At 35.1% G+C, this 26,233-nt stretch overlaps 2 protein-coding genes across 2 annotated transcripts; both read right to left on the minus strand.

Moving 5' to 3' along the window:
• Positions 1-3,129: 3,129 nt before the first annotated feature.
• Positions 3,130-4,726, minus strand: LOC111383379 (serine carboxypeptidase-like 50). Its single transcript, XM_023007487.1, has one exon. The coding sequence runs from the start codon at positions 4,635-4,637 to the stop codon at positions 3,327-3,329; it is 1,311 nt and encodes a 436-aa protein (XP_022863255.1). The 5' UTR covers positions 4,638-4,726; the 3' UTR covers positions 3,130-3,326.
• A 1,818-nt stretch (positions 4,727-6,544) lies between these two features.
• On the minus strand, positions 6,545-18,896 carry LOC111383378 (serine/threonine-protein phosphatase 4 regulatory subunit 3-like). Its single transcript, XM_023007486.1, has 25 exons — positions 18,607-18,896; positions 16,900-16,980; positions 16,667-16,763; positions 16,479-16,563; positions 16,303-16,346; positions 15,576-15,655; positions 15,026-15,085; positions 13,892-13,991; positions 13,738-13,815; positions 12,425-12,489; positions 12,201-12,269; positions 12,036-12,113; positions 11,857-11,952; positions 11,230-11,300; positions 10,972-11,049; positions 10,775-10,862; positions 10,233-10,328; positions 9,860-10,077; positions 9,654-9,768; positions 8,813-8,873; positions 8,387-8,457; positions 8,196-8,303; positions 8,006-8,115; positions 7,784-7,885; positions 6,545-7,706 (listed from the first exon to the last, which is right to left on the minus strand). Exons 1-25 carry the CDS (start codon positions 18,649-18,651, stop codon positions 7,226-7,228), a joined length of 2,577 nt encoding a protein of 858 aa, XP_022863254.1. The 5' UTR covers positions 18,652-18,896; the 3' UTR covers positions 6,545-7,225.
• Between the last annotated feature and the right edge of the window lie 7,337 nt (positions 18,897-26,233).

Here is a 26,233-nt window from a genome sequence, read left to right on the forward strand (position 1 = left end):
AGGCGGTGTTGTCTAACTATTGTTGTGTTGTTGATGATGTTGTTGGTGGTTGTTGCGGTGACGGGTGAGGTGTCTGTGACCAAAAATTAGGCGTTTGTGACCAACTATTTGGCTGATTTGTGACAAAAAGTTAGGTGTATGTGACTACAAAATAATTTGTGACTAATAAATCGTGATCTGTGACATATAGATAAAATGTAACATGTAATTTGAATGATTTGTGATCTTCAAATAATTGATTTGTGACTACGACATAATATGTGACCAATTAAATCGATGATATGTTATTAGTAAATAAATCTATGACCAATAATTATGAATCTGTGACCATTGATCGCGTAATTGTGACTTTATTATATTTAATAAATAAATATTTTCAATAAATTATATAGAAATCTGAATTTTGAATTTTTTAACTTTGTACCTGATTTGTGAATTGATGTAAACAATACACCTGAATTATGAACTTTTCCCCGGAAGAATTGGTCCAAATATTACCATTAGCCTAGTTTTAGTTTAAATCTCAATCCAAGTCCAATGTTCAATAATTCAAATTGTATTAAAGACACTAAAATTGTTAAATTATTCTTTTCATGACATTATGAAATGTGAATATTTTATTGTCAAATTAGATATTCTATTTAATGCACATTTGACTAAATTTTACTTATAATTATTAAGTAAATTTTATTATAGATAATTCGTATTGATTAGATCTAAAAGTAAATTATTTATTTTAATAGTTAGAGAACTACGTATTTTTCAAATTTTAAAAGTAATTAATTTTTTTTATTACTATGTATGTTTTCATTTATTACTAATTCATATTTATTAAAAAAAATTACTTATTTTGAACATAAAATAGATATATGATCAAAACAAATAACTTACTATAGATTTGATATTGACAATAAAAAAAATATTTGTTCAAACTTTCAGTTGTTTGAAAAGGCTAGTTGTCAAAATTACTAGAACAATACTCATTAGGTTATTTTTTAAATTTTCATTGGTGAATATGTATTTTTGTTTATTTTTATCATGATTCGATTAGTTTATATTTTTTAAGGTAATCTTCAATTTTTTATTTGGTAAAAAAAGTACAAAGGTTTAGTCGAATATCTTAATGTGAGACATCTAAACCTTTTTTTTTTAAATTTCATTGAATGTCATACTTTTTATTGTGAATGTCATGAAAATAGCCTTCAAACTCAATTTCTTGTGGTGGTAAGTTCATTCAATTTTTTTTTATTTTTTTTTAAATTTCAGTTCATCTTAATATTATTTTCTAACTCGGTACCTTGCTGCATTTGCACAATATGTATTTTTTTTTTTTAAAGAATGTTGAAGACTTTGCAAAAAGTGATGTACTTTCCCAAGAAAAAGCTATCCTGTCAGTTTTCTCTTTTTGGAACATGAAAAGGATTTTCATGTAGGGGCATGCTCGTATACGTTACTAGAAAGAACTTGATAGTAAAAAAAAAAAAAAAAAAGATTAAATTTGTAGAATTTAATCACACATAGTTCACCTTACAAAACAAGCTTTAGTGGTTAATTTGTAGAATCTCACGTCGATTGAATATTATGCTGTTGTTTAATTTAGCTAATAAAAAAGATTAAAATTTAAATTAAAGTTAACAATTTATTTATCACACATTTAATAGGATTCAACTTTTCAATCACACATTTTACATTTTATCAAAATTCATTAAAAATTTAATTTTTATCTAAATCAAATTGGGTTATATGTAAAGCTCGTACAAATTACTAACAAGATAGAACATGCCAATATCAGATAGATTTGATTGGTTTATACATATTCAATAAGGAAATGATCGATGCCCAATATTGATTATTGACAGGCCTTTGTAACCAAATCGAAGGTCCTCTAGACGGCTGCTCGCTCTATTACATATTGATAGATATGGACTTTCCATGTTTACAGTCCTTTAGGCTCTTTTGTTGATTTTTTCACGTTTGTAGAGTAGGTTATTCCTTTGACTAGAGGTTAGGTATACGCCCCTTCTTACTCATTTATTTTATCATTATAAGAAGGGACGGACCAACATGAGGTCATGTGGGGTCAGATGAGCCCACAAAATTTTTTTTTGTTTTTTTTTTTCAAAAAATGGTTGTTTTAACCCGCTTTCGACTCACTTTAATACATACCAAATAAAATCGAAATATTGCATTCTTAATATCATTTCTAAGCACTTATGGTCTAGTTTTTTGCTTCTTAATGGTGTGCGAAATGATCAATCATAGCAAAAGTTACTATATATCAAAGTAGGCCATTCCAAATTAGTATTTTGAAAATTTTGATAATATGCTAACTTTTAAAATTTGCCAATGATCATATACTATCCAAATCTACAAATCGCTTGCATCATCTAGAAGTTCGTTACGAAAATTGCATCGTAGTCATATCGAATGGTCCAAACAGATATCGAAAATAGTTAAATATGCGTCAAACGTATGTATTAAAAGAGACGCTTAACTCGTCTTTTTAAAAAAAAAATCAATTATTTCATTAACGTTTATTTTTTTTCACGATAAATTTTCCAATATAATTTACATCATTTTATTAGGAAATTTTACATTAAAAATGATATCAAAAATTCTAAAATCGTTACGGATTAAATGTAATTTGAATTACTTTCAAATTATTTTTTCGTTAAACTTAAATTTCATTTACTTCCTCCATCCAATTTGATTTGCTCGTCGTTAGCTCAACATCCATAAATGACATGGTAAACAAAACTATACATGTAACAAAATTCATTTAACAATATTGATAGTGATAGAATTATAAGACACTTTTAAGATGTCAAAATACGTATTAACTTATTTTTATAAATATTATATTGTTTTAAAAAATTACACATTAATTTTTGGAGCCAAGCACAACTCGTGAGGATGACCTCGCAAGTGACCGCGCCCTCATATGCCCAGCGGGATCCCTATAAATAAAATAATTCCTACCCCATGTGTGTGTTGGTCAACCCTGCAGTCATTTATGTGGACACTGTAGCACTACTCTAATTTTTGACTCCACAATCCAAAACGGTTGGGTGCGCCCCTGATTATAAGTGAATCTCAACCCCTCTCTCCTGTCTTGATAGAGCCTAAAAATACATTAGGAATGTGATTGTACTTTATTAAAAAAGAAAATTGACTTATTGATCAGTACAAATGATAGTTATTATGCCTTGAGCATCAATAACTTCCTATTGGATCCAATAATGGGAAATCATATTACAACAAGAAGAAAAAGTAAATAGTAAAAACAAGTTTTCCCTCCTAAATTCAGTAGGCAAGAATTCGTTTTTCTAACTAGCAAACAGTCCCTTGTCTAAGAGCCAATCTTGGATCATTACCTGAGAATTCACGGGCTGATCACCAGGCATAAGATGCCCAGCATTCAGCACAACTACATGACTCAGATTTTTCCACTTCTGCACATAACCAGCCAGTGTCCCATCCACCCTCCAAACCTTTCTCTCTGCCTGCAAAAACCCGGGAATCCCGTCCCACCTCATCGTCCTCACCCAAGCTACAGTCGAGGGTACGCCATCTCTCAAGTCACACTGTCCCTGATACAATAAAACTTTCGTGTTCTTAACCAAGAACTCAACCATATACTTAACGCTCTTCATTACATCGTCGTGTAAAACACCGCTCACCACACTGCTGCACCTCTCGAAAAACTTGTCTTCCTTTGCTCCTAGCGCCTTCTTCACCTTGACATTGTTCAAAAACTTGTCGACTACGCCATTTTGGTAAGGAATTAGCCTTCTGAAATCATATAAAGTGGCTAAACCAGTCATGTTTGTTAATGTATCCAATACTCTATTTCTTGCATCTGTTGCCTCACTCCACTTGCCTCTTCTAATGAATCCAATTGTATCCGTTTGAAGTTTCTCCAAAAGGGCTGTTTGCTTTTCATTAATCAAACCTAAATAAAATGAATTTATAGCATGAGTAGACACTTGAATTTCAGGATCTGTTAATCCATTTCCTATAGCAACACCCCCCAAATTCACCCTATTTTCCTTATGCGACTGGGAATTCATCTTAATAATATAATATCCAAGAGCTGGAATATATTTTCCAGCATAACTCTCACCAGTTAAGTAAATTGGCCTATTTTTGAATGATTTGTCTAAAGCTATAAACTTCTGAATTGCAATAAAAAGGTGCTTAGCAACATCATATTGGTTTCTTGGAATTTCTTGATTTGATGCAGCAATGCTAAATCCAGTTCCTATAGGATTATCAAGAAAAACAAGTCCAAAAATTTTATTCCAAGAACCTGGATTTCCTTCAAGTGTAAGTTCTTGATTCAAAATCCATGGGCCAACCTCGCGCAAGTTCCCGAGCATGGAAGAGCAGCCGGGGCCTCCCTGAAGCCAAATAAGGATAGGGGACTCTGATATTGGTATCTTGTTGTAGGAAGTTTGGGCTTCATAGAATGCATAGAAAATGGCAGAACCTGTTGTGGAGTTGACTGTTAGGTAGCCTGATTTGGTGGGAAGGGCTTCTTCGGGGTACAAAGGGCCACCTGAAGGCGGTGTTGCCGCCAATACATGGCAGCATATGACGAGGAAGAGGAGGAGGAGAAGATTGAGTGAAGATTCCATAACTTGTAAAAGTTTGATAGACAATTTGGATACTTGATAAGAATGTCATTTTGCAGTTAAATAGATGCAAAAAAAGGTTCCCTTTGTCATACTTTGCAACTGTATTAGTTGGGCTTGGAAATATTGTCTCCTTGGGATATTTAATAAACTAAAATGTCAAAGTATAAGAGGAGATCCTACTATGATTTTATTTTGACCTTTCATTGGTAAATGTATCATTTTTTTTTTTAAATAATCATGTGCAATGTAGTTGACTTTTGGGTAGGTATAATACAATATTTTTCTTAGAGAAGTTTGGTTTCTAAAGCAATATTAAGGATTCAAGGTAGATTTGCTAGCTACTTCAATAGTTTGGAGTAATGTGGTATAAAATCTTAAATTTTTAAATGAAAAAGTGATCAAATTTGTTTTTATTTGTCATTTAAAATGTTTCTTCATGTTTATTATTTTCGATTCTGTAGAACAAGTGAACGTGAAATTTGTCGGCGAAATTAATGTTATGTTTCACATTGAGCACTTAAATTTTGGTCCCCAAACATTTAAAGCCAATTTTAGTGGGCGTAGGGGTAGGGGTCCAAGTGCAGGCACCACTACCTGTCCTTATCTGCATGAATCATGATCTCGACTAATATATTCAAATGGATGAGAATCTTCCACTTCTCTCACCTATGACCTAATTATCACTAATAATTTTTAGTAGAATTTTTTTTTTTTTTTTTACCTAATCTCGTATCAAATAAAAAGTTTGACTTGTTGATTTAAATGTGAATTTAACTCAAATATAAGTATTAGAATATGTGTTTCTAAAGTGATAACGTGTTAAATGGAATGTAAATAGAGTAATTGATCAAACTCTTACTTATATGAATAAAGGCAGTTAGTTAGGATTAAAAAAGAGGAGGAGACAAGCTTTAGAAGCAGCAAATGATTGGGTATTTTTTGCTTTCATTTTTCAAACTGTCCAATTGTGAGATGACACATGCCGCCCCTATTTTCCACCCTAAATGTGCAGCACAATTGTATTGATATATAACGAGTGGAGACAGATCTTAATATAATGAAGCTTACTTAAGGCCATGTTTGAGCCGTATCATTTGGAAAAAATACATTCGTAAATAATGATTTAATATCATTTCAACTACACATTCTTCAATAAAATAATATTATACGTAAATCCTTTTTTTTTAATCGCACATTTTTCATCAATCTACTATTTCAAAATACATTCTTAAAAAATAATGTGACTTAAACACACTCTAAATGACTCTAAATTACTGTTTGGATGCCTTAATAGGTGTAATCTGAAAAGAAGACGAATTATTGGACTTGAAAGCATATTATTTTATTGACCGATCAAAGCCTTCACTTTCTCAAAATTCAATTCTTGGAAAGTCCAATTTATAAGGCAAAAACATATCAATTACCGACCAAGTCAGGGCACTAAATCGAAGAATATAAATCAAAACTAGTCATCCCAACTCGAAATATTTTGCCATCCCTACTTAGCCCCCATTTGATCCCATTATTTGGATTTATAATGAGGGAAACAGTAATTTTTTTTTTTTTTGAAAAATTAATGATTGTAAAAGAATGAAAAATTTTCAATTTGCATGTAATATTACTTTATTGAACATTGCAAAGTTGAAAATAGAAGAGAGAAAAATTTAAATGAAATTGAAGAATTTTAATGGGGGCCAAACGCGGGCTTAACGAGAGGCTTAATTATTTGATATTGGGCACCTCGTGTTAAGTTTTATTGAATCTGGTCACAAAATCTCCTTCATGTATAATAATCTGTAAACAATACATTAATTGCTACACCACCATTGAAAACAAATAAACAAATGGAAATAACAGGTAAATTCTTTTCTTGATCTCCAATAATTTACATCATTTTTACCCACCCAGAAGAAATATTTTTTTCAATTCATGGCAAGTAAACAGTAACAAGATCTGTCTACAAGATTTCTGATCCATCTGATCTCAACATCTTGCAATGAAAAAAAATTATATGATCCAAAATGATTCCATTAGCCTATTGAAAGTTTTTATTCAGCAGGAAAATGCATCTGGTGGTTTAAAAGGAACCAAAAGCAAATTCCACTTTTCAGGCAACTCAATCTTCAACCTCTCTGTTACACCCATGGCTTGTGAAGAATCAGCAGCGTGCTGGACAGATTTCTTCTCTACTTATATCACAAAGGAAACAAATATTGTTTACCCCACCTTATCAAACATGCCAATATAGTTCATGAACTATAAAGCGTATCGACTACTACATATAAATAAGCAGAAAAGATCGAGTGGAGAACAGAAGCAATTGGTTACAAAGGGAGCAATCACTGAGTTGAAAAAATCGAAATACTGAATAAGGGGGAATCCTATGAATAATACCTCCGCAACCTTGCAACAATACTGTACAGTATTTTCTCCTGATATTAAGGGTATTTGCATTCGCACGTTATCCTGGTTCATTTGGTTCAGTTCTATTAGAAGTTCCGGTACATGCCTACATGGGACGGATCTCTCACCCAGCACTTTTGCAGTCAAGTATTATAGTTGGCAAAAATATCGATTCTAAATATAACTCAAGATCCATTTACGGCCATCTCTGGGTGCTGCCTATTATCTGGGGAATCGGGTAAGGTATTAGAATAACTTGTAGAAGAATCATTTTCTACCTTGTTGGCAAGGTTTTCCACAACTGCTTTTTTGCCCTCGTCGGGAGTGCTTATATGGCCTTTCTCTTCGTGATTTGGTTCACTGGAATTCTTGTTTGTGTCCGAGTGAGACATGTCGAGTGCAGTTTGTTCTGTTTTCTTACCGGGCAGTACTGTCTGACTTAGGGTTGAGCATAATGATGCAAATACAACTTCTCTTGGCTTAGCACCTTTAGGTGACCACTTTATCCTTTTAGGCTTGGGCTCCTCTGAAACCGATTTAAGTTTCAACTGGAACTCTGACACTCCCTTCTCATCGTCAGATATATTTGAAAGTTTTTTAGGCGGTGGCTTGTAATTCACGTCATCTTCATCTTCATCTTCAACATAGTCGACAAGTCCACAGGACCTTCATTAAGAGACATAAAATTGAAAGATACGTCCCTTTAACGATGGAAATCATGATTGCAATTTTAGAAATTCTACCTTGGGGACGGGGAGCTCAGGACAGACCGACTAGGCAACATAGACTGCGATTGCACTCTATTGGCACTGTCCATAGGCACAGATGCTGAACCTTCTTCATCACTGATTAGAATGCAGATCAATGGATGCTTTACTATGCAGTTTCAGCATTATTACATTCTAAAAGTATGCATGAATGCGTGTATTTTCAATCAAACAAACAAGTAAGAGTTGAACACTGACCTGTTGTCATTAAAGTAGTCTTCTTCTTCCTTCTCCAATGCACGCTCATCTGGTCGTTTCCTATGGTCTAACAAACTAGCAGTGATTCTTGTTCCTGCACTCTCTAGGGACTGTGAAGGCACAATCAAGAATTAAATACACTGAATTCCAAAAAATGGTATGTATGAATTGTATAAAAAACAGAGAATACCTGCTCATATTTAACTTTTAGAGAGTGAACAGAAGAAAAATTCTCGAACTTTACCAGCTGATCCCAGAATGAACCAACTAGATATCTGAGCAATATCTTCAAGTTCTCCTGCATAACTCGTGATTTAGTTAATAAAGTAATTGAAACCATATATCATGTACTTCAAAGGAATATATGAATGAGATAAGCACCTTCCGGATATATTCAAAAAGTTCAAGAACAGCAGAATTCAAAAGGTTATAACGATCTCCATTTGCAACAAATGCATCTACAACAGGTTTGAAAAGGTTGTTCTTCACTATATGATTCATCATATCTTCATCCTGAAAAAATAAAACCATCCAAAGCTGACGTCTAAGTCAAAGGCAAAGCAGAAGAAAACTCATCTGTCCTAGGATAGGTGGATTCTGGACATGTGGATTTGTACAAAGTTATTCATGATTTATTCAAAGCAAATGGCACAAGCACATTCAACCCACTGTTGTTGCAAGTCGAAATACTTCACAAAACAGATTCAGCTTCTTTGCCCAATGCTTACTTTTTCTATCAGTAGATCAGATACAGATGCAGAAGGATATTTAAGCAAACTAAGTTATAACGATCTCCATTTGCAACAAATGCATCTACAACAGGTTTGAAAAGGTTGTTCTTCACTATATGATTCATCATATCTTCATCCTGAAAAAATAAAACCATCCAAAGCTGACGTCTAAGTCAAAGGCAAAGCAGAAGAAAACTCATCTGTCCTAGGATAGGTGGATTCTGGACATGTGGATTTGTACAAAGTTATTCATGATTTATTCAAAGCAAATGGCACAAGCACATTTAACCCACTGTTGTTGCAAGTCGAAATACTTCACAAAACAGATTCAGCTTCTTTGCCCAATGCTTACTTTTTCTATCAGTAGATCAGATACAGATGCAGAAGGATATTTATGCAAACTAAAGAATCCTTGTGCCAAACATTCGATAAAGTGTGTAATTTGCACGACCAATATGCATCCTCAAGGATAATAAATCACATAATCTAAATGCAGTATATAGGGCAAGGGGAAAGAGTACTGTAGAGATAGGAATAGGTACATAGTTTTATCTAAGAACATTTGAAACGTAAGGTCAATTTTTTACCCTTTTACTTTTGTATCTACGGTCAATTTATGACTAAGCCTCCGTTTGGGAAGAATTTATATACGGTTTAATTTATAGATAGATAAAAATGAGTGGTGAATAAGTACATAGTCCTTCTGTGGGTCCATTGGAATGTGTGTTTGAAAATGAAGTTCGACTATTTATAAATGATTTATAAATCATGCCAAACGGACATGAAGTATACATATAACAAAATGAAAGACGAAATGTAAGTGGCAATTATTTTTCCAAGAAAGAACAATAAGACATTTAATTTCAAATACGTTAATGATATCAATCTATCTAGAGTTTTGAAAGATATCAACTTACAATGCGAGAAACAAGAGTCCTCATAATTCTAACAGCAGCAACTACAAGGTACTTTTCTCTTCTCTGTGTCAGATACAAAACCTTACCGATCATATTATGACAAAGCAAACTGCATCTGCAGAACAAAATGAGCATAAACTCAAATTGATTTCCAATGGATTGAATCACAACTTAATGAGTCACAAGAAGGGGGCCAGGAGAATTACTTTATTCTGTCAGGATGGCGTAATATACAAAAGCACAGAAGATCACAAATGTTCAATAGTATTTCAGGTCTCACTCTTTTTTGATTTCTGGTCTCTCCATCGATGCTTACTGATTTATTGACGATTTGACCAATACTGATTGAGGGGCACGATGATGTTATAACATCAATTAGTTGACCCAGGTGCTTCTCATAGAAAATTTCAATGATAGTATCTTTCTGCAACAAAAATTACAATTAGACATAAAAATGAAAACTTGTAAAACAAAGACATGAAAATGAAGAAAGTCTCAACACTATGAGAAGTATAAAGAAAGGGCAATCAATGTCAGGGCAAAATGAAAACTCGTAAAACAAAGGCACGAGAAAGACACCTGAGATTCTGATGAATATGAGTCTAAAAGATTGCGAAGAATTTCAAAAAATTGGCAATGCATGTCATCTCCAAAATCTGCCAGCAGATATTTCACCTGCAAAATGAAAATAAACTTCACTCAATAATTCCAGAAAGAAATACGAGCTTATAGCAGCTGGCCAGGGAACCCTACTTAGCACCCTACACAAGTGTACACACACCAAGAGAAAAAAAATTCAGCACTAAATGTTTGTTCTTTTGAAACCCTGCTCCCTCACTTCCCCGCTTCAAAGGGGTAAAAAAGAGACAGGAAGACTCTCTTTCTTCTGAAAGTTCTTTGGAGGTAGACAAATGAACAGCCCGGACTTGGTTTTTGTGGCCCATGGATTTTCCCCATCAAATCAACAGATCGAATATAAAGTTCTCAAGATTCCTCCACGTCTCAAACTGCCTCAAGGCACCTAATCTAATGTTCTTTAAAAACTACAGAATATGGCCACTACATGCAGCAAAAAGGCATTTAAAAATGCATGGAAATATTTGATATCCAACATGGATTACCAGAAGTCCAAAAAGAACATCCTGCCGAGTTACATAAGAACGCAGAACGTTTGGGTCCTGATTTAGGAAAAGAACGAGGAGGTCTATCCTGCATGCATTTCAACGGATATAGTGAAAAAATATTCAGGGGAAAAACTCAAACAGAAAAGGGGGGGAAAAATCTTTTACACGCCTAAAATAATGGTTTGTTTCATTACCCAGTCAATACAAGCTTCTTGTCTTCATTCTGCAATACATCAGCTACGATATCAAGTATGCCTTCACTCAGAAGATCCCTACAAGAATTAAACATATCCAGAAATAATATAGTGCATAAAAATAGAAATAAATGTTTCTAAACAATTAAAATATTTGAACACACAAAATAAGTTCAAATAAGTTGTCAAAAAAGGACAAGGGACAACTGATCTGATAATAAAACAGAAAGCAAAATGGATGCGAATGCTACGACGTACCTAAATAGCTGGTGTTGCTGAGTCATCTGCAAGCTCTTACTTAAGGTGCAAAATTCATGCAAGAAGTGTACCTATTTCAATAAAAAATGAACAGTACTAAATTATATAATGAGCCAAGGAACACTTATCCCTCCCCTCCCTATACAAAAGGGACAGCAATATCTATTGCAATAACAAAAATATATAACAAACCACTGCAGAAATCCGAAAGACAGTAACTATCTCTAGATACCTTGCTCGAAGAATATGCACTCAGACAGCAAATCAGCACAAAACCAGGTTTCTTTAAGAGGAATGAGAACATATTTCTAAAGAATGAAATCCTACAACTGGCACATTTGTACAAAGGTAGAAGGTATGGCAACACTGACATAAGGGCAATGAAAACATCTTTCTAAATTTTAGAAGTTCCCCTTGTTCAGACATCACTTCTTACTTCTTCTCCAAATATTGATTAGTTGATTTCTAAAGCCTAAAGGCATCACTGATGGGATACGGATAAATAGCAATATTATCACAAGAGCTAGAAAGTTATATATCATGATAATCAAGCATTTGGTGGTTTAAATGGCACCAAACATATGAACTTAGAAAAATGCAAAAAAGGCATTAGAGGATAATGATCACCAAAGTTTTCTTTGATTCTGTGGAAGTGGTAGGGGACTTCAACCTTGCAAATAACTCCTGAATGAAAGTACTGTCATCTTTTAACAAAGAGACAACCTACGGCGAACAAAAGCACAAGTATCAAGGCAACACCAAGCGGGAATGGTTATAGGATTAAAACAATTTGATCAGAATTTTACAATTGCATTATTTGAATGAATTATAGAATTAAGATTTGCAACTGTGGCCTCGTCCAATGCCCTGGGCAAGATAACATCCTGGAATAGGAAATAAAAGGCACAAATTTCATTAACAATACAAGTAAATGAAGAACAAGATCTGCATAAAAAGCAGTATAGTATTACCTTTAGATATGCAACTCTGTAGGTCTGATGTATCTTAGGAAGGACAACAGGGTCTTTAATAGGTATGGCCTGAAACATGCCCATAATATCAGAATTAGCAACAAAAGAAAACATGATCTGGATCAATGAACCCCTTTACCCCATCTATAATGAACATTGTTCCTCTCAGAGAATTCCATTTTTATTTCCCCCACGGGGACAAGGGGATGTTGAGGAAATTTTACCTCCTTAAACACCATGTACTCTCTTAAAAAGTGTCGATGATGGACATGAGGTACATCGGGATTATCTGAAAACAAATTAGAAGCAATTTATCATCATGAAAACAGCTGAGAATCAGAGAGAGAAACAGAGCTAACAATCATATTTCCTTAACACAGGGAACAGGCTCATGTAGAAACACCCTAGCTTGTTCCCAGTACTTTGAAGATCACATGCCTTCTGTGATGTACAAGGAGGTTACATAAAAATCATCAGGTCCTTACATAATACAGAACATTTCTTTAATTTTTCCCAATTAAGTAGAACAAGAACCTACATAGTAATTAGAAATACGTTGATAATTTACAAGAAGAATACGAAGAACAAAACCACGAGCAAATTCAATAAAAATCTCCCAGTACTAATCTGTGTTTCAACAGATCTATGATCCAAACCTACTACAGGCAAGGAACATAATTCTACAGAATTTAGGCGACAGATATAGACTTGATTAAGTTGGCATGCGATAATGTCAGCACTCAAATGTACTAGCCGAAACATCAAAACAACAAGGTTAGGCACAACATATATGCGAAATCAACCACAAGAATCTAGCATTGCCTATCAATGAGAGAAGATGAAGAAAACTGGTGAATTGAGGTGATGAATGTGATGCTATGGTGATAAGCAAGACCATAACAGCAGTGGAAGATCCTGAAAAACAAATTGTTAGCTGTTGTCGTCACATCTCCTTTAACAAATAAATTTGAATGCAAGGAAGCCTTTGTGTTTGGATGATTCATAAAAGCGAAAGAAATTGACACGTGGTCCCAATTTGGAGTTGAAAAATTATAGGAAAAAAAAAAAAAAGACATAAGACATAGTGTTCGATTCAAAGATACCCACTCAAAAAACCGAAGTAAATCTTTTATAAGTATCCCCAGGAACATTGTATGACCCATGTGTAGCAGCACCCGACCCCTAAACCAATTTTTCATGACCCCACAACCAGAGCTTAAGATATTAATCTTTATGGGATAAAATGAAATTGTAATAGTAGAGAAATAAAAATATGGTCTAATATAATTAAGAGCATTAAATGTGGTCTTTCATCTAAAAGGAGACCTCTAAAATTGAAAGCACAAAAGACCGCCTTTTTCTTGTCACGGGGAGAGCACAAGCGAGGTCAATTTGCAAGTGTTGGGCATTATGAAGCAAAGATATCTAGTTAATTTCTTAATACTTTGTTTGCTGCTGGCATCAAGAGGAAGAGGGGGGAGGTCCAAATAGTATTTGCTTGAAGCTATAATTTTAAATAGGAAAAAGGTCTACTCACATTCAAGGCATCCAATTATATCCATGATTAGCTCATCCCTGAATATTTTCTCAAAAATCTGAGGACTATTGAGTAAGACTGCAAGTCAGCATAGAGAGTAATTAGGTCAGCAAAATGTCAGCAACATACTGAGTAGAAAGCTAAGACTACTTACTGATTCCTTTAACAATTTTGAAAATCGTGTGAAGACTATCAATATTTTTCAAATCTTCAGAGACTCTAAACAAGCCTATCAGCTTCCCAAAAAAATATTCCTGCATCGGTGAGAAGCTTCACTCAATAAATAGTACTAGTTTATAATTTTGAAAAGCAGCACAGTTAAAAAGAAAGAAACCACAAGAATTAAGAGATCCACCAAATAAAGTGTGCAAGATTTCATTTATGATATAATACAGGAGATGAGTGGGATGGTATCTTACTTTTAAAGGAAAAGGGCAAAAGAGAAGGGGAAAGAAAAATGAGGAAGTCCAAGATCAAATACTTGAAAGATGACTAATAGATATATCACATATCGGAATTCTTTATTACTGATATTTTTCTCTCTTATCCTTTCATTTATCCACACCTTTCTTGTGTATTTTGTTTCACAACTTTTAGTTATAGTTTATGCCAAAAATATTTAATTTTATAAAGATAGAACCAATTTATCATAATTCTCGACTTCTAAACCACAAGTACAAAGTGATCAATAGGTTATTGGATCACACCATAGGCTGGTCATTTGTAATCTAAAGGCCATATTCATTTGTTCCTTCGTGGGCTTAAATGCGGAATAAGTTTCATTCCCAAATTCAATGTAAATGATTCTTATTTAAAGGAATTTAAGGTTGCCCCAAGGTACATGTGTTATCTTCCAAGGATAACAGAAAGCCATTACTAAAATGTTAACTTTTAAATCACAGTTGCCTCCAACCTTGCCCCGAGAATTATCAGTTGACAAGAACAAAGAACAATATAGACCTGCTTATCTCAAACAAATAAATAAGTAATAAATATGGTAGATACTCAAAAATACACGCGCAAGCACACATTTACAGCCTGTTTGGGAGTGATTTTTCTTCCAAAAAATTTGATTTTTTGACCATTATTTCACTATTTCAGCCGTCATATTTGACTTTTTCTCTCACAAGTAGACCCCACTTTTCTCCTAACGATCAAAAAATCAATTTTCAATCACTCCCAAACAGGCTCTTAGATTACTATGACAAGTACATGTTCCTCAATAAACCATTGTTTGCAAGATACAAAGATTTTAATCCTTACAACCAGAAAGATTGACAAAACTTACATCATGTATTAAGTGTTCAGCCACTTGGACCTCACCAGCAATCCTACTCCCAACTACATTCTGCAAAACCACAAAAATAATAGAATAATCTTTATAACAAGTAAAAGATAGCAAAGATTTTAACCCACCAGAATAAGTTCACCAACTAGAAGAACGTACAAAAGGTCCTAATAAGATGTGTCCAATTGTATCAGATGATACACTACAACAAAAAATACTAATATAATTGAAAAATGTACAGGAACATAACTAATAAAACAGATAAAAACTTATCAGGGAAGTTAAAGTAATATTCAGGTAAAGACCAAGAGAATGGAACTAAAAAAGAAAGAAACTACAATAAGTTATGAGATGCAATGAATCAGCAAACTTTTCTTTCACACATTTAGTTAACGAAATACATAATTCTAATGCAACAAAGAACAAAATAAATAACATAAATGAGAACTAAATTATAATATTGAGGTGAATAATAGAAAGGATGCGAGAGGACAAGGAGGGGGGGGGGGGGGGGGGGGGGGGGGGGGGAGAGAGAGGAATTCACAAAAACCTTAAGTATCAAAGGGAGCGTAGATAGCTCTACTGGAGGCAACTCCATCATCATACCATTGACATTGTGATATGTCTCACCTGAAAAATTACAAAATGGAGTGTCAACAATAACAGCTTCATGCAGTGTCAACCATAACATCTTCATGCAACAAAGTAAACAGCCTGTGATAACTATATGCCCTTGTTTGAGCCCCATTCTTGTTAAAAAATGCATTTTTGAATAGTTTATTGATAAGAAATGTGTGGTTAAAAAATAGTGAAAAGTCGTGGATTTGCGTGTAATATTATTTTATTGAAAAATGTGTGGTTGAAGTGAGGTCAAATTACTGTTGAAAAATGTATTTTGATAAAAAAAATGGGGCTCAAAAAAAGGTTATATACAAACATCAAATTAAATGTCGCCATGTAGGTACAGATGTAGGCATTTGATGCCTGGTATATTGTAACTCAGACAAAATGTGAGCAAGAACTCTTCTAGTAAGTAAAACTGGGGTAACAAATACAAAGTGACAAAAATTTAAGCAGTAACAATTTTCAGCTTGATAATAATTAATATATAGCCCTACCTGACCAAGTACAAGAAGTAAATTAAGCCTTTAAAAAGAAAGCACGTAGATGTAAGTTAGTGGACATTTTGATGGAACAGGATTACAATGAGATAATTAATATAAACAGGGACTACTATGGACTGCATAAGTCATAAAGGGAATTGTGAAAGTACTTACGATCAAGAGAGCTAAAATTCCTTCGCACACTACATATATGATCCCTAAACAAAAAATTATCCCATATTAGAACGCTACAATGTAACCCAGAAATCTGAAAAGAAAATAAGGAAAACGCAAGCAAGCTGCAGTGTAGATAGAGTAAACAAACAAAAAGAGGCTATATCTGGTACTACCATATGTGAGAGCAACCACTTGTCTCTTGGAAGCTAAGGGCCAATTCAGTAGAGAATTCTGGGTCCTTCCACGAAATAATCATATCTGAAAATATTAGGTGCATGTGATAGTAAGCTACAAAAAATGGAATAAGGTGAAAGATAAATTAAAATTGGGAACAAGAAAATGATAAAGGACATAAGAATACCTCCTTGCTTATGATAAATATCATCTGAGCTGATGCGGTGCAATAGTAGTGTTTCATTGTCTGCATCAATAACAAAAAGTCCCAAGTCTCCAGATTTCTGTATCACAAGTCAAAATTTTAATTTCAGATAGACCAAATATAAATGGTAAGTGAGCATTACAAATAGGAAGTCAGCATATACAATCCAACATAAATTAACAGAATATAGAGACCGGACCACAAAACAGACAAACCTTCAGATAATCAACAGTGATGTGACCGGTTCCTTGGTCATCCCATGTCCCGTCATCAGTCAGAAGGTATACCTTGACGCGCTGAGATTATGAGAATAGGATGTAAAAAAACTATAAAGGGACTGAGGTCCATCGTTGTAATGATGCACACACTATAGAAAATAAGGGACCCTTTGCTTTTATGAACATTCAAGGAAAGGACCAAATTAAAAGTATAGATAGAAGGAATTAAAGAAAATCAACATTTCTACTCTCCTAAAGGATCAGATGTTTACCATGAATACATAATCCATCGAGTCATCATTTTTTTTAAAGCAAAATATCAATACAGCCTCAGCAAGTTTTCGGGCTCCACCAAGAAGAAAATTTTTCAACTCATCTGCTAGTTTACAATTTCATATTTTTTTTCCCAACAATAAGTTGGAGTTAGTACTGTAGCAACAGCAGTAGCACTATAGCTCTGCTCTGATTCCCTTTTCTTCATTATCTTACAATTTATGTAGATTGAACCTCATACTATTTATCCTCTTCAGTGCTGTTCTGCTTGTACAATGGTGAATAGCTGATTCTGAAATTCATCCTTCTTTATATTTGTTCATATAAGTTGAAGTATACAATGATAGTAAACATTTAGCTTCTTATCTTTTGCTGCTCTCAATGTTTTTAAAGGGTACCAAAACCAAGAATGTACAGATTCAGATCTTAATTTATGGTGCAACTTTTTTCAGCCTTAATATTTGTCAAGAATTATCTGAGTTCAGTTTAACATATTTGTTAAAAATAATAGAATTAAGCTATATGTACATTGTTGTTGACATTCCTCCCTTTGTGTCAAATTCTGGCCAGTTATGTGAAAGGGTGTTGTAAAAATCAATGGCTATGATCACTGTCATGTGCTAGGATGTCAAACTTAATATAAACAAGAATGTACATGTAGCATGATTGAAAAGAATATCTACTTTCAAATATATGGTGTAATTATAGACATATGTTGGAGGATCTCATGATGATCAGTTATTGAAAAGATCTCAAAGATCATAACCAGGTTCAGATTGTATGACTTTTGGACAATCCTTTGCTAAAGGTAATGAAATTACAGCCTCAGGATATGGTGAGCAGTTGCAGCTAGTCACAAGGCTTACAACTTACAACATAAGGCCATCGCAAAAGCTTCAAGTACCTTGATTTGGAAAAAGAAATTTTTTTTCCAATATCTTCCTTGATAATTTCAGATCAGAACAAAATTCTTGCAATACTAACAACGCCATATTTTCAAAAGTCGAATTTGAAGGCAAACCCCACAGAACACTTGCTCCCTGACCCAAATGCAAAGATTGAGAAAAAAACTAAGCATATAATATTTGCAAGACATAGACACCAGTTATATCACATGCTTAAGAAAGAAAGTACTTCATATCACAATTGCACTCCTGCATGCCAGTCAAAAGATCTTCCAAAACTCACTATTCAATTGTGTACAGTGAAACCCAGAAAATAAAGATCAAATCTAATTTACAAATCAAAATTTAGTCCATAAACGATAAAATTATGATATCATACAAGTACACGGAGTAGAACTTCAATTCCATAAAAGAGTAAAAATTATAATATTAAAAAAGTAACGAACAAGACTTCAATTCTAGTGAAAAAGATAAAACTTTTTTTTTTTTATCATTTTAATCAAAATTTTAAGTAAAACAGACGGACCTGCATCGAATTGTCGACGGTTGGTACTTCTCCTTGCGCGCCCATAGAAGAAGAGAAGTGGAAGTTCAACACTGTACGAACCGCACGATTAATTTACCGAACTGAATACACAGCATCTTCCAATAAAATAGTTCACAGAATCCAAAAACTAAAAATAACACTGTGGCGTAATTCCGGTCGGGTTTTAGGTACAGATCAATTGAAAACCCGAACCGTCATTGATAATATTATAGCAAAGATTCTCTCTACATCTCCCATTATTTTCTGTGTTCCTTTTTAGCATTTCCTGGAGCCCGACCTTTGAAAACCAGCTAAAGTACTGCTGTGAAATGACGATATTACCCCTCTTACGAGGAGAAACTACAGGAGGTGCCACTAACCTTTTGCGCACGTGAAGCGATGATATTTGGGTGTTTTTTCCTCCCAAACTGACCTGTGACAAGTGGCATTTACTAATTGATTCGTTCATGATACCAATAAAATAATTCCTCCAAGTTATTCTTCTTGGTAAGGCCCACATGGGCCCTGGCTATGTAGCTGGGCTTGCCACATCAGCCTCCAATGGCGGGGTTATCCGCGGCTCTTCGATATCTACGCCTCTCTCTTCAACTGTAACTTATGCATACTTATACAGTTATACAAACGCAGACAGTGTAATGATTTGCTCGGATCTCTATATATATTTTTGTATTTGATCTACGAAAAATACCATTTGTATAGAAAAATAGTTTATTATCTTCTTGACAGATTCTCACATTCGCATGGAAACCAAGTGAAAAAAAATGATAAAAAATTGCTCCCCCCTCCCCTTATGAATCTGTTCTGTCAGGGAGGGTGTGACACCCTCCCTATACAAACAGCAAGGTCTTTGATCTACAGACATCTCTCTCTATATGTGTGTGTGTGTGTGTGTCAAACCCAAGCTCCACTTTCCGATCAAATTCCGTTTATGCACTGTCAGGCAAGAGGCTTTTGGTTTTCACTTAGTTTCCAAGCTCTACAAGCGCGAGTTTCAGCTTCGGCTTCAGGCAATGGTAGCCCTCCGAAATCGTTTGATTTTGATCTCATGATTATAGTTGCTCTCATTGGGGGTCATGGTACTGCATTGCATGCTGTTGAGAAAGTACGGCTTCTATGAAACATTATGATTCTATTACTTTGAGTTTTATTCTAGTTGAATTACGTGAAACATTTTGATTTTGAGGCATTGAACGCAAATTTTAACTTCCAATTAAATTGTGCGAAAATTTTGAATTTTTAGGTCTCAAGCATGAATTATTGTTGATTGATTAATTGAAATAATGTGTATGATTTTTAACTGATTTTTGGTGCATTTCTTTGGATTGGGTCTTGTCAAAGCAATCGAAATGTATGCATTTGTCTTAAGCCTCGTATGAGAAAAACATCAGCCCAAGGGTTTACCCAGTACGCGCTCTAAGGGTACGACTGCGGGTTTTCCCCTAAAAAAAAAAAAAAAAAAAAAAAAAAAAATATATATATATATATATATATATACTCAAATACAAATGAATTTGTTTCAGTTCTTGGGCTGTAAGCTTGATTTTAGTTGAATTTTTGGAATGAAGTATTGTTTCTTTGAAAGCAAATGCCCAAGAATTCAATTAACTTTTGAGGAAATATTATTGGGTGTCAAAATTTGGCTGTCTATTATAAAAAATGTCACCTTTTAAATTTTCTATCAAAAATGTCAATCTAGGACATTTTTTACTCTCTGAATAATAGCAAATACCGTATATATCCTTGACACTCTGAACGAGACGCTGTGTCACTGACGAGAGGGAAATGAAATGCACTTGCAACCCTAACTTTCCCAAAATTTTCTTCCATTTCCCTCTTGTCTCTGTCTAATTGCAACCGTAACTTTCTCAATTTTTTCTTTCATTTCCCTCTCGTCTCTGCGTCTCAGTCTCACGCCGACTGCCTCTCTGTCACTCGTCGGCTCCCTTTTTTCTAGCCAGATTTTCAGCTTCTCGTCTCTACGTGGAGACATCGGGTTTGGCTTCTTGCAGACTATAATCCTTCATTGGCACGGCGGTCAAAAGCAACGGTCGACGAGCTGGTGGCCTCTCACATTCACGACCCCGTGCAGTCGATTATTTCGCCGGCATTTCGCATTCATGACCCTGTCCAGCCGCTGCAGTTAGAGTAGGTACTACACTTGGATTTCATTCTTGTTTTTGTATATATTTCATTGTAGGGCATTATGAATTTTGTTTGTGGGATTAATCGTGTGATGAATTTATTGGAATTTTTGATGCTTAGATCTGGAAATATGTCTATGAATGGGAAAATGTGTGTTATTTTAATTTGTTATTTTGATAAGGGATTCTTTATATTTCTTTTGGAAGAAGTTGTGAAATTGTTTTTTGTCTTCGATGAGTCTTGAGATGGTTGAAGAATATGGATGATAGAATAAACACTTGTTCTTTCTGATTCACTCGTAAATTATTGACATTCTTTTCAGATTTGCTAATGAAAATGTAAGTTCTACATCTGAGAATCCTTCCAAATTACAGTTTGTATACATTATTCTTTTCTATTTTCAAGTGTAAGAAACAATTAACAAAATATAGTAAATTTTTTTTTTTAAATTATAGTAGAATTCTTGCACAAGAATTTCATGGAGGTGCTACCATGACTGATTATTCTATGCACTAATACTTACTTTGGAGTCTGCTTCACTCATTCAGAGCATCAGAAGATAGAATTGGATCACTTCTGTATTGATTGAAAAAAAATATGTATGTTGTCATTGTGTTTTGACTCATGCTCTTCACAATTATGTTAAGGTTTTATTGGCTACATCTCTTGCTAATAAATTTAGTCATGTAATTAATTTTCGTGTTGTAATTTGTTTATTGACTTATAAAGCTGTACCCAATATATTATATTTAAAGGATTTCAAAAAAAAAAAAATTCTGGGGTCTTAAAGTACTTGTTTCATAAATGGTAATATATAGTTCTTTTTATTTCGTTTTGCATTTTTCCTCTCTAAGCCAACCTATGGCCTCATTTATTATAGAGGCTTCATTGAGAATAAAAATCGACCGAAAACCCTCCCCAAGAGCCGTTGAAAACCTAGCCACTAACTACAGAGGGCAGTGAGAAGTAGAGGAAATCGTGGACTTCAGAGAAGTAGGTAATCTGTTAGTGCCCATTAATTTCTCTTTCGTCTTGTGTAATATTTTACATATCGTCTTTTCTCTTTTGTTTTTTCAGTAAAGAATGAATCTGAAATGCAATACTTCGTAGATTTCTGTAATGTGAAACCCCCATTTCAATGCTAATTGTCTTAGATTCTAAAGAATGCTCTAAATGTAGCAAATGGATTGTTCTTTTGTTGATTGAAATTTGTTTAGAATTTGTAATGTTTAAGATTGTGATAAGCTTTTGCGAATAGTAACCAGTTTGCTTGTGGTGGTTTGGCAACTATTGTGGTGATACTCATATATTTTATATTGTGCATTTGGATGGAAATGTTGATAAATACTTGGCATATTTGTGGGCCTAGACCACGTTTGTTTTGGGCATTCACATTTTAGTGTTTCACATGTTAACTTAGGATCACATCAGTATCATGAATGGAGCCTGATTGGAAGATATGTTTACTCCAGGAATAAAATTATTTTACATATTCTCGATACTTGCATGAGTGACGTGTAGATTGCTGAATAAATGTTTTGCTAAATAAAATTATCATAAAATGATCAAAGGAGCATGCGGAAGGTACAAGAAACACTCAACTGCTTTTAATATTTTTGGCATTTCAAAAGATGACATATGTATAATACGATAGTCTAAATAAAAAGAAAAAGATGATTGAGTACACGCTAAGCAATATGAGGAAAATATTCTTACAGCTGACATCACACAGTATTTGTTTATGGCTTTTAATATGAATACAGCCATTGTTGAAACATAATCCTGTGTATATTTTTCGTTGCCCAATCCATGCTAACTTGGGATACAAAATTCTTCCTCCTCTCATAAGTGGTTCTACCTGTGCATTACACAATGTATCTTTTATGCATAGTCGCAGATATCTTCATTGACCCTTGACACTTTTGTGGTTTTAATGTTTTTGTTAGTCGTCTGTTGTGGAAATAACCTTGTTTCACTATCTGCAACTTTTGTGGGATGTTGTTGTTCTCTGCATGTGGGTGGAAATCTTGACTAACATTGGCATATCTAAGCTTTCAATGTTATTGTTGCTTGTCTGATGTGGAAATGACATTGTTTTTTCTTGCAATCCATATGCTGTATTTGTTACTGAACTTGTGTTTTTTAACTTGGTTAGTATAGAATTTACTCATTTCATTAGTTGGCAAACGAATAAATATGCACGGATGTTGACAAAAATCATGTTAAGAAATTGATAATCTCGAGGATGACGTCGTTTGTCAAAATATAGTTGTAATTTCGATCTTACAAAAGGAAAATATTGTGAAAGTTGTGGTGGTACTCGTATTTGGGTGGAACTCTTGTTCCTAGACCCTTCACAGCATAGTTTTGAATTCACTTATGAGAAGGCTAACTGTCGCAGTTAGCCTTCTCGACAGACTCATCGACGGTTCGAACTGTTGATTCCGACAGTTATCTGCAGTAGTTCTCGACAGATGAACTATCGGGAATGACATCCTTCATTTACCTAAGCTAACTGTCGACCAAGAAGTTGAACTTTCGTTCCAATAATGCACCTGTGTTTCGCATTAACATGTATGAAATGCTATAAACTCATAATTTGTTGATTAATTTGTCGTCTTACCTTGTTGGTCCATATGTAGTTCAATTATTTTCATCTGGACGTCTCATGTGTGTTTAAAAAATTATGATCTGACATTTACATTTTTGGTTATGTCATAGGATACATGGACTTCGAGTTTCTAGTTCCGAACGATGCACGGCTGAGGGTCCACATCTCACAAAGAAGTAATTTGCGTTATGTGAAAATAGCCCTTGAACATTTCGATGACCAACAGCGCACGGACTTTCGTAACTCATGCCTTTGGTTCTTGTCCGAGGTTCCAAATCTCCAATTCTCCGCTCAACTAATCCAGCAGTTCGTGTTCTGCTGCATACAAACTGATAAAGCCCACGAACTATGGTTTAATGTGCAGGGACACTTAGCCAAGTTCTGCCTGCAAAAGTATGCAGTCGTCACGGGTTTAATGTGTGGTCCTTTTCCAGATGAGGACGCGATGGGCCGAGTTCTGTAGAAGAAGATACTAAAGGAGAAATACTTCAAATCAATTAATAGGATTACATGTGCCGAACTCGAGAAAGCATTCCTCTGATCGTCCACGCCTCGGGCCGAGCAGTACAAGCTCGACCTTGCTCTAATCATCGAAGGAGTCTTCAATGCTCCGGATAGCTATGTCGGTATTGACATTCCTACGCTGTCGATCGTAGACGATTAAGACATTTTCTTTTCCTATCCTTGGGGTAGAGTATCCTACAGACGTCTAATTCGGGGCTTTCGAGGTAGTTTGGGAAGGAAATTTGCAGATGCCAAGCAAAAGAAGGAGAAGGCAGTTACTTATACAATTCATGGCTTTCCCACTACCATGCAGGTACTCTAAAATTATTTTATAGGGCGTAGTCATTATTTCATCAGCTTATGTATTCTAATGGTTGCTTTCATCGTCAACTCACACTTATTTTTTGCTGTAACAGATATGGGCATTCAAGACAATGCCAAAAATTGGTGATCGGTTTGTTCGACAGCTGGGTCAACAATCCCCATAGCTTCTGAACTGGACTTCAACAAAACAGCCACAACATCATACGTATGATGCATTCTTCAAGAACGTAAAGGTATTGGATTATGTTTGATGCACTTGTTCGTTCCATTTGTCGTTGTTCCTTACATTTGTGCTGATACTGAATTTCGTTATGTTACAGATGCACATGTACACAACGCTGCGTCCCACTGAAGCCAAGCGTGGACAACCATCTATCTCCACCCTCGTGTCGTTCGAGACTATAGTGTGCCTGCGTTGGACAATGTTGCTAGGGATAGTATCGCTCCACAATTTCAACTAGAGCCTTCAGACGATGGGGGTAACGTTGGAAATGAGACGAAAAAAGTCGAGGAGGAGTTTAGTGGAGGAGGCTCCAAGGATGATGAGGAGTTAGGAGACGGTGAGGACGAGGTAGATGGTGAGGAGATAGGTGGTGATGAAAGTGGAGATGGCAACGGTGAGGACTTCGACGACGGTGACAGTGGGGACAGTGTGAGCACACTTGCATATGGCAAACGGAAACATTTTCCACCCTCGGTGCGTAGATGTACTTATCCCATGCATGCACCATCCACATCTTATGTATGACAAGGTGCAACTGCTGGAGCGAGCCTCACGAGGACCAAAGTGGAGGAAATGTTGTTGGATCAAAGAACCCTTATTAAAATTCTCCTCCATACCGTGAAATTTGAAATCATTCAGCACGTGACCAACGAATTTGTGAGACTCAGGGAGTTCATTTCTACCCTCGTCCCCTCATCCAGCTCTACAACTACTGCACCTACGGTTGATGCGGAGAACGAGCCCAGAGTTGTAGGCAGTTTACCGCATGGTATGTACTTATATTTTAGTTATAACACTATATGTTACTGCCATTTGCTGACATTTTTGTTTACATGGGATCTGTGACTTAGACGGAAATGGAGATGAGACCTACCTTGATCCCGAATGTGCGAAATCGCAAGGTATGTGCGTTAATTATGATGGATTCATTTTAATGTCATCTTATTCCGTACTACTGGCAAATATTTAACTCATTCACGTCATTGCAATTGTCGTGTTGTAGTACATGCAAGAGACTTCGACCCATTGTCGGACGATCATGACAAAGATATGGGGATTGAAACGCAAGAGGACAATGGTATGTGCATTAAGTAACGTGTAATATTTTCCTTCGTACCTAAGTCTCACCTTATTCCAAAGTATGTATACTCAAAATACTGAACTACACGTGGTTAATAATATTGCGTATGTTGTCTTGAAGTACTAGGTGGATGCGGCATGGACTTGGAACCACGAATGAACGGTGACGGTGATGTAGTAGCTTTCGATGGTCTGGAGAACCGTGACGACGAACCTGTTGCGTCCGCTAGTGGCGTAGCGGAGTGGATGATAAGTAGATTTTGATGGAAAATTTTGATTTCACTGGTTACAGTATATGGTTCAAATGGATGGTTAAGTGCTAATTATTTTTGGAATTATTATGTAGGTGGTGCGATTGACATGCCGGGGCAGGCCACCATACCCGTGCTAGACAATGACCTACCTACAACAATGAGGAAGCGATCGGCAAGAGTGCGACGTCCTGCTGCATCTGCTAGGACTTCGTACACCAGGGGAAGGGCGAAAAGAGTGAAGAAATAAGTTATTTTGACAAAACAGTAACTGTATCACAAGTTTGTTTGGACATTTTTCGAGAAATTCTACTCGTTTGCGGGGGGTAATTTATGTCATGTAAGCCCGATCCATTGTGCTCTATTCCTGTTACTTGATTATGGAAGTGGTTGTCGTATGTCTATGTTATTCTGAAATAGCATGTTGAATAGTATATGAATATTTGTTACTGCCCACTAATGTGGATCGAA

This window comes from Olea europaea, unplaced genomic scaffold (assembly GCF_002742605.1).
Source record: "Olea europaea var. sylvestris unplaced genomic scaffold, O_europaea_v1 scaffold2668, whole genome shotgun sequence".
NCBI lineage: Eukaryota > Viridiplantae > Streptophyta > Magnoliopsida > Lamiales > Oleaceae > Olea > Olea europaea.

Coding starts and splice junctions, on each gene's coding strand:
- LOC111383379 (XM_023007487.1), bottom strand. CDS start 4,637: ATGGAATCTTCACTCAATCTTCTCCTCCTCCTCTTCCTCGTCATATGC.
- LOC111383378 (XM_023007486.1), bottom strand. CDS start 18,651: ATGGGCGCGCAAGGAGAAGTACCAACCGTCGACAATTCGATGCAG. Junction 13,816..13,891: donor CAAAATTGTTAAAGGAATCA/GTAAGTAGTCTT, acceptor GCTGACTTGCAG/TCTTACTCAATAGTCCTCAG. Junction 12,114..12,200: donor ACAGAGTTGCATATCTAAAG/GTAATACTATAC, acceptor TTCCTATTCCAG/GATGTTATCTTGCCCAGGGC.